Source organism: Mastomys coucha, unplaced genomic scaffold, assembly GCF_008632895.1.
Source record: "Mastomys coucha isolate ucsf_1 unplaced genomic scaffold, UCSF_Mcou_1 pScaffold11, whole genome shotgun sequence".
Lineage (NCBI taxonomy): Eukaryota > Metazoa > Chordata > Mammalia > Rodentia > Muridae > Mastomys > Mastomys coucha.
The window spans coordinates 19,722,789-19,732,291 of NW_022196893.1; the positions used below are offsets into that span (position 1 = coordinate 19,722,789).

Here is a 9,503-nt window from a genome sequence, read left to right on the forward strand (position 1 = left end):
GTGTCCAGTATACCGGTAAAATTCTTTCCCTCTATAGACAACTGTAACGTGGGCCTGGTCTTAAGGTCTACCACCAGATGAGCAAAGTCTGTCCCAGATGAGCCAAGCCCGTTGGTGCCCCATGGCAGTCCCATAGAGGGGAAACAATCATGTAAGCTGGGGAGGACTATTAACTGAGCAATCCTATCCCCCGAGGAGATGGAGAAGACGCCCTGTGGGCAAGAACAGAGAACCTGTAGTTCCCCAGTGTAATCTGCAAGTCTTTCAAGTTGCACAATGGCAAAATTGGCACTAGGCCCACATCTGCCGACTGACTCAGCAAGCTCCCTGATAGGGGTGCACTCCACTGGAGCACAGACACGGCCACCACCAGCATCCTCAAATACTGGAAAGGCACACAAGAGTTTATTCTTGTCTCCTCCAGACAAAAAGGAATCCGAACAGCGTCCATCAGTGCACAGCAGGGGGTGCACCCGGAAGGGCAGGCGGGACAGCATAAAGCGTTCTGCAGCTCTGATCTCTCGCTCCCTTTCGCTTTTGATTCTGGAGAGGCGGCGAATGCTCGTCCAGATGATACCTCTCTTCCTTATAGCGAGCTGCTTCTCCCTCCAAGTCCTCCTCCTCGGAGGGGCTCAATTCCTCAGAGCTATCAAGCTTGAGGGCCTCCAATTCCTTAACTGGGCTTCCGTCTTAAAGCTTCATCCCTTTCTCTAGTTTTCTCTCCCAGGGCATACTTTCCCTTATCTCTCGCTTCTGCAGGTCGAGCAGAAGGGTCTGTGTTCTTGGGTATACCCTTTTTTCTCTTTTTTCTCTCCCTTTTATCCTGGCTAGCCCCCACTCTCCCATTACGCTCTGTTTCTGACATGCTATTTTGTAACTCCTCAAGTGCCCTCTGTCCCGATGCTACAGAGGCGCGGCATTTCTCATCCTCCATGCAAGAATGTATCAAATGCCAAATAGACATCGTAACAAGCGCCACTAGCACAATTACCGCAGCTTCGGCCGCGCTCTCTAACCTTGAGGAAGGGTCAGAGAAATTAAAACCAAACAGCATGCCTCTCAGAGCTTACCTTTGTCCTGCAGTTCTGAATCCTCTCCGTGAATGGAGGGTCTCCTCGGCACCAGCGTTGTAAGGCTCTCCTGGCGTCCTGGGTTTTGGCACCAGTTGTTGCCCGCACAGTCGTCTCACCAGCAAGAAGACACGCGGACACTAGGATCCTTCTGCAGCAAGCGTTTATTGCCTCATCCAGAGGAAAAAAGGGCCGAGCCAATAATCGGCACTGCTTATATACACCACAGTGCGGCGTGTCCGCCCATGATTGGCTGTTTGCTCATCACCCCACGTGACGCCCCGGGATGGGCCGTGACATCTTTTCACTCTATGCACATGCGCAAACAGTTCTCTACGCACATGTGCAAACAGTTGTTTACCAGGAGTCGACAGCGGAAGTAGGCGCCATCTTGTCATGGCGAATGCCTCTCCAGCTCTACCGCTCTCCACACCATCCTTTAGCACGTGGTCCTGGGTGGTGTAAGAAGGCAGTGTAAGCAGGTAAGCAGGCTATGGGGAGCATGCAGCACTCTCCTGTAGCCTCTGCTTCAATTCCTGCCTCCAGGTTTCTACCTTGCCCTGAGTTTTCAGGGTTGACCTGAGAACTGTAAGCTGAAATAAACCCTTTCCTCCCCAGTCTGCTTTTGGTGATGGTCTTTATCACACTAGAAAGCAAACATCACATGAAAGAAAGAGCAAGAGGTGATGCATTATATACAGTTGCTATCCCATTCTAGAAAGGGCACTGCAGTGACCTTTTTTTTGTTTGTTTGGTTTTTCGAGACAGGGTTTCTCTGTATAGCCCTGGCTGTCCTGGAACTCACTCTGTAGACCAGGCTGGCCTCGAACTCAGAAATCCACCTGCCTCTGCCTCCCAAGTGCTAGGATTAAAGGTGTGCGCCACCACTGCCCAGCTGCAGTATCCTTTTAAGTTCAGTTTCAAGGTAGTGGTAAGGGGAGATCAAATGCACACATATGTAGTGAACAGCTCTGGGAGTCACATGGAAGTAACCATGCAGCCAAAGATGCATGTATATGTGTATGTGTATATGTGTGTGTGTATGTATATGTGTGTATGTATATGTGTGTGTATATGTGTGTATGTATATGTGTGTATGTATATGTGTGTGTGTGTGTGTGTATGTGTGTATGTGTATGTATATGTATGTGTGTATGTATATGTGTTTGTGTGTATGTGTATATGTGTATGTGTGTGTATGTGTATGTGTATGTGTATATGTTTCTGTATATGTATATAAACATAATACCTTAGTAAGAAAAAACTCAGTGGATCATACATAGAAATAACCCAATGAGATGGCATGATGTATGAGAAAACTTTACAATAGCAATGAAACAATCTAAACCCTTAGGAGTATGTTTAATAACACACATCTGAAGTGGCATGGAAAAAGGATAAAACATCCTAATGCCCTTAAAGGATATGTGGGCACAGGGAAGGAACTACTTTGCCTTTCCTGAAAAACTTCAACAGCATCAGGCTGCGCCTACTCCGCAAGCCTAGTGTGTTCGAGTGTAACCTCAGCAAAAATGTGAGTTTCCCATGGATCATGCTTGGTATGGAGAAATAGTCTTATTTCCAGATGGATAAAGACTATCAGGAAAATACTACATAGGAAGAGCTGAGTACCCAGGAAGTACAGCCTCATTCTGGGTATAGAGGAGGCACAGCTGCATTCTGGGTATAGAGGAGGCGTGGCCATAATCTGAGGATACAGGAGAAACAACCACTCAGAGAGCATAGCTGCATTCCAGGTATAGAGGGAGCAGAGCTGCATTCTGAGTGTACAGGAGAAGGCTGCTGCTGTGACACCCAGACACTGGTAACAGAAACAGCCGGAAGGAGACAGCTCCTTCATAAGGTCCTAGACTAACAGCATTAAGGAGTCATTAACCATGGGAAGTAAAGTCTAATCATTACATCATCTTACAAAGTAGAAGAAAACAATGTAAAAGCAATTAGAGAAATGGACAAAAGGTACAAACAGACAATTCATAGAATCTTCTTGAAACTCACAGACAGTTTGCTTTGCAGGTAGAAGCACACCAAAATGACAGCCATACTGGAGGCCTGTCCCTGTCCAGTGAGTGGTGATAGGACACACATAGCACATGAGCACATGATTTCCTTTTGCCCAGCATTCTCTATCTCAACCTGAAGACACACTTCTGTGTGTCCAGGAAACTGTGTGTCTCACAAGCTTATCCTTTGAGGCACTGAATTACAAAAGGCTGGAAATATACCAAGTACCTAGAGGACACTCTACAGAAGACATGGCAAGCCCACCTGGTGAGGTTCCACGCATAGATGCAGGATTTCCAGAGAGGCTGGTACGTGACAAAAGCCATCTACAGAAAGAGAAATAAAATGTTCATCTCTGCCTGTCCTTACAAAGATAAACAGAAACAATGACACTAATGACCAAAACGAGAGCAGGAGGTGTATCAGAAGAGTCCCAGAATGGAGCCATTCGAGGAGAATTGTCAGTGCTTGTGAGGAAAGTCCAAGTAAACAAAAGTCTTGTGACCCCAGCTTCTTCAAAAACACAGAACTGTTCTTGGACTGTGCTTATGTGCTCCTCCCATGTGTAGCAGAGAGGAGTGAGTTTACTCTAAATTATTCATTTTAGACATTATTATAGACATAATATATATTGTTATTGGTTCATATGCCTCTATGGAAAGCATGTTTATGCTATGTCCTTGTGATTCTTCACTTTTCTCATTTAACTCTTAACACTCAGGGTATATAACTGTCCGATGCTCTGAATAAAGCTGGCTGTTGCATGAGACATTAGTCTACTTCATTTATGGGCTCTATTCTCCCAGGTCCCACTACCTCTAGAGCAGTTCACAGAGGTGGATGAAGAAACCTCCCTGAGCTTACCTGCAGGAGTGGACTGATCCCTTGAAGTATTGTCATGTTCCACAAACTAGAAATAGGTGGTACAGAATTCTAGAACTACTTAATGTGCATTTTGTTGCCGAACAAAGTACCAAATGTATAGACACTGCCAAGAGCCAGGATTCTAATTGGGAAAGGAGGCTGCACAGTTGTGGCAATGAAGAATGTCAAGAACTCCATGATGTGGGATGAATTATATGAGTACTGGAGCTGGGGACATAGCTCCGTGGTACATGCTGGGCTAGTATGCATGAGGCCTTGAGGTCAATCCCATGTCCCACAAAAACAAGTAGCATAGATATGGCCCACGACTGTTCATACATGTTCATGTCTCTATGTAGACATGCCTGAACTTCCTAATCTGTCAACAGGAAAGGCCTACCAGCAGACACCCCAACAAGGACACCCAGCCTCAGATCTCAGCCTGAAGCCATGTTCCACCAAAAGGAGCCAAGAAACCTGAGACATGGCTAATCTCACAGGACATACATTTGAGAGTGCTATACACCTAGAAATGCTCAAAGGGGCATGTCACAAGGTAAGTACCATGTGACAGGGCTCCCATTGGGAACATCTCACACCACAGGAACATCAGAATTAGGAATGACTCAGAGACATAGAAGTTAAGCAGTAGTCCACATGTACACAGATACAAAAGATAATATATGAATACATGTAAGTACAGATAAAATGGATGAAGGGTTTTCAGAGGTTTGTCTGAGGTTCCAGAGGCAACCTGAGGTCTAAAGCCTGCCTTTCAACCACCACACAAGACTACATTGGGATGCATCTGTGGAGCGTGTCATGGGTGTGGGCAGACAAAAAGTCAATGCCTACGAGCTGAGACAAGCCAAAGGCTATGCTTCAAACTACCTGCTCTCAAAGACTTAGAAACAGTCGGAGGATCTCAGCCAGTAAACTGCTTGCCTTGCAAGTATGGCGACCTGAATTCAACCTATGGAACTACTTGGGGGCGGGGGGGACAGGCAGGCATGTAGTGCATGCTTGTAATTCCAGCACTCTGGATACACAGACAGGCAGCTCCCTGGAGCTTACTTGCCAGAAAACAGAAAAATGGTGGATGGTGCCTGAGGAACAAAACCCAAGATTATCCCCTGCCTTAACACGTACCTGCATATATCTGAACACAGCATAGTGTATGTGCGTGCGCATACACACACCAGTGTTTATAGCTGCATTGTATTCTGTATACATAAATGCTATCCAGGCTGTGTATGTGTTGAGCTTGTGTGGTGTGTGCCCACATATTAGATGCATGATGTGCACACACCATCTGTCATCTGTAGGACTGGCACTGTCACACTTCAGAAATGCTCAGTACAGTGACAGAGCCAGTGGCTCTTACTGTGAAACCAGGGCAGCGAAGTGACCACATAACAAGACACAATATAAGAAAACATAATTTTATTTCCATTCTTTTATGAACATGTATTTGTCCTCAGAATTAATCTGAAATGGAGATAACATGCCTTGAACTATAGCAGCTGCCAGAATTGGTGGTGTGTGTGTGTGTTTGTCTATTCTGGTTTATATTGTGGTCTCCTAGGGCCATGGGCAACAGGTGTGGTTTCCAGGGGCAAGAAACATACACTGAGGGTCACTGCAGAGCTAGAGTGGCAGGGTGTTCTAGCCTGACTCACTGTCCTTAGTTATAAATGGCTCCCAGTATGAATCTAAATGATCCTGTGGGCCACCTAACCATGGCAGACAGGTTTGAGTAGGCCACTATCACACTTGGTGGTGGGTCCTTGGCTCCACATTCTCAGTCCTGTGCCTTAGGTGTGGCTATTGTAGGGCCTGGCCCAGCCTGTTGCAGGCCAACAGCAGGGGCATGCTGAAGTCCCTGGCCTTTGCTGTTTTCTTGAATTGTCTTTACTGAGTTAGAAGGTGACCACACTTGATGCTCCTAGAGATCTGCTGTCTTCTCAGGCTGGCCTCAGCAGCCGCTCTAGAAGTACCAGCTTTGTCTGCAGGTTGACATCAAAGGGTGGCAGTTTCATCAGATTCAGGCTCACACCTGTAGTGCCCTCGATACTGGCCAGGACTTGATGTGTGTCCCTGTAGAGGGCCAGGTGTCCAGGCGCTGCCTCCATGAGGATGTGGGTGTAGTCTGCCATGCCCGCTGCTCCCAGCTCTATGTCTTCTCTCTTGTCATACCTGGGAGAGAAAGGCCATCTGTCACCACTGCACTCAACTATGCCTATTTCTCATACCACTTCTCCCCACATGGGTGCCACTGAAGTGATTTATATATAGGTGGCCTCTGTGACAAGCAACTAGACCTACAGCTACAATATTTCAGAAACAAACCTCCAGTCATCGTTGACCTGTAGAAACCGTGACACACCTGTCTGGGCAGCAGCCACATCAATGTGCAGAAGGACATCTGAAAAACCCAATCTCAGTTAGAAGCCACGTGGCACTTCGCTCAGGGCCAGGCTCTTCCCCAGGGAGCACTTGGACTAACCTGTCTGAGGTGGCACCAGCTCATGTAGCCGCTGCATCGCTACCCCACCAGGATAGTTGAAATGGGACACATAGAGGGATGTGGCTGAATATGCCGCATTTGCCAAGATATGTCCTATCACCAGCAGAGCTCTCACCTTGTATGGCCAAGACTTTTTATTCAGGCTGAAAGAAAAAGATATATGATGAAAAGTATATGGTGGCAAGAATGCCAACATATTCTTCAAGGCTGAAGGCAGAGAGAATAACTGAGCTATCTTGACCGTCAGCTTTTGACAATGTCCTGCTCCAAACCCACAGAAGCATCCCAGGTCTCCAGTTCTCCTAAACCCCAGACAGATCACCATCCCAGCAGGAGTACTCATCTCAGGATAACTCTGCGACTGTCTTCTCACCACCTTGCAGGACCAGAACTAAGATAATGGTCAGCCAGACCACAGGGGACCAAGACTACTCAACTATGCATACCTCTTGCCCCTACCTAACTTAGCTCATGTCTGTTCTTGTCTTTGTTTTGTTTTTGAGACATGGTTTCTCTGTGTAGCCCTGGTTGTCCTGAAACTCTCTCTCTGTAGACCAGGCTGGCCTTGAACTTGGAGACTCACAAGCCTCTGCCCCTGCCCCTTGAGTGCTGAGATTAAAGGCAAGGCGTGAGCCACTGCTGCCTGGCTCATTTATTCTTCTTAATGTGCTTATTCATCTCTTTTAATTCTCATTTGGGGACAGGAAGGGTGTTGAGCCTGTACTTAGGCTAAACTTGCCTTAAAAATCTCAATTAATAGCCAGGTGGTGGTGGCGAACCTTTTGATCCCAGTACTTGGGAGGAAGAGGCAGAAGGATCTCGGTAAATTCAAGGTCAGCCTGGTCTACAGAGTGTGTCCCAGCCAGAATACACAGGAGAAACCCTGTCTTGAAAAAAAATGAAAAAATAAAAAACAAGAAACACAAATTGATAAAAAAAAAAAAAAGAAGAAGAAAAGAAAAAACAACTCAGCAAAGGACTAAAATACTGTGTGAAGAACTCTGTGGCTGCGCATGCGGCAGAAGCCTAGAAGCCCAGCGCTGGGAAGGCTGAAGAATGGTGGCAAATTTGAAGCCAGCCTGGGTTACATAGCAAGATTATCTCAAAACATAAAGAGCCAGTGAGATAGCTCAGCGGGTAAAGGCACTTGCCATGTGAGCTGGTAACCTGACCATGGTCCCCAGAACCCACACAAAGGTGGAGAGAGAACGCACTCCACAGGTATGCCCCCTGACCTCCACATTCACGCCACAGCAATGCACCTCCCCACTAATGCACACACACAGTAATCTAAAAGAAAGCCTCCTTTTCCCACTCTAGACGCCAATTCAAGTTTATGCTAGCTTTTTAAAGGGTATTAGTTAAAAAGACTCCACATTACTGTTTCTGTTGTGTATAAATCACACAAAGCAAAGAGACTTCCAAAATGGAAGGACTGGGGGCTGACCTGAACCAGGTGCCCTGCACTAAGGTACCCTTCAGCATGCTGGTGTCCCCAGTCAAACCTCATGCGCCCTGTGGTCGCCTGCTGAGAATAGCCCAACCCTGCACCAAGTCCTGGCACTGGCTCACCCTACCCCCTTCCTTCCCCAAGACTGCGGCTGTTGGGGAGGGAGCAGTATTTTCTGTTGGGGGATGAATGTGCTGAAATGTGAATGTGCTGAAAGGCATGAGCCATTGTTGCCTGAGTCATCTATTCTTTTTTTGTTTTGTTTTGTTTTGTTTTTGTTTTTTTGAGACAGGGTTTCTCTGTGTAGCCCTGGCTGTCCTGGAATTCACTCTGTAGACCAGGCTGGCCTCAAACTCAGAAATCCACCTGCCTCTGCCTCCCAAGTGCTGGATTAAAGGCGTGTGCCACCACTTCCTGGCTGATCTGAAATTTATTATGTAACCTGGGATGGCTCAAGTTTGTGTTCCCAAGTACTGTGATTATAGGTGTGAGCCCCTGCTCCATCTGTAGACAATGAATGTCATCCCTACCTTTTCCAGGATTTGCCTTTAAAGCCTGACTGGGTCTAGAAAGGCTTAGCAGACTTTAGCTTGAACCGGGGTGTCTGAGCTGCAGTTCAGTTCACCCCCAAATTAACCTTGGGTTCTCCTCCGTTCTGCCTCAGTGTCTTTAAAGGCATACTGTAAACAAGCACTGATGGGACATGGTGCTGCCCCCATTTTCACTGTCATTTTCCCTACCAGGACCATCTCTGTCTGAGGCTGACTTTAACAACAATGGCAGTTAGTAGCTGTGACAGAGACTGTGTGGCTCACAGAAAGGGAATGTTTGCTCTCTGCCCTTTAACAAAACAGTCTACCAAACAATTTTTAAAACCATTGGCCTCAAACACAAACTTCCAGCAAAAGTTCACTCACTATTTCAGCTAAGGGACTGAGTGAAATAGTGCCACCAGCTGGGAACCAAGTGTTCAAGTAAGTGAGCCTTTGTGCCTCTCTGGAATCCTGGCCCACCTGGGCCCAGCCAGCCTTCCAAGAACTCTGACTTCTGCCCTCTCAGCACCCTAAACCAGGCTCTGCAGTTCTGTTTTGAACAAGTGCTGAGTACTGAACATGGCTCATGGCTCCCGCTTTGGCTCCCAGGGCATTCTCCATGTCTAAATAAGGAAAGGGGTGGAGTGGACCTTCTAGGTCTATGGAGCCCACAGCACTATGAGCTAGCTACACTCAGCCCAGGTAACCCTCCTCATAGCCTGCCTACTTCCTAACACCTGCACCGCCAGCTGACCCTGTTACCTACTGACCCACAGTCACATCACCTGCTCTGTCTCTCACCTACTCCCTAACACCTGCACCACCAGCTGACCCTATTACCTACTGATCCACAGTCACATCACCTGCTCTGTCTCTCCCCTCCCCTCTATCTGTGTCATCCATTGTTCCTGTCCTCAGCAACTCCCACATCATCTTCCACATAAGCCCAAACCACAGGTCCCTGTGTCCCCACAATTACCCAAAAGCACCAGTTCAGACCCTCTAGCCACCCACCAGCCTGGACCAAGGCCACC

The 9,503-nt window shown here is 47.2% G+C and overlaps 1 protein-coding gene across 2 annotated transcripts in view; it reads right to left on the reverse strand.

Annotated features, from left to right (window-relative positions):
* Positions 1-5,385: 5,385 nt before the first annotated feature.
* The window catches only part of Alg12 (ALG12 alpha-1,6-mannosyltransferase), an 11,995-nt gene continuing 7,877 nt past the window's right edge, over positions 5,386-9,503 (reverse strand). For both annotated transcript variants that reach the window (XM_031352286.1, XM_031352295.1), the window contains 3 exons: positions 6,466-6,629; positions 6,309-6,384; positions 5,386-6,155 (listed from right to left, as the gene is read on the reverse strand). In XM_031352286.1, coding sequence (XP_031208146.1) covers positions 5,924-6,155; positions 6,309-6,384; positions 6,466-6,629 — 472 coding nt within the window. In that variant the 3' untranslated portion in view covers positions 5,386-5,923. The remainder of the gene's footprint in view (positions 6,156-6,308; positions 6,385-6,465; positions 6,630-9,503) is intronic.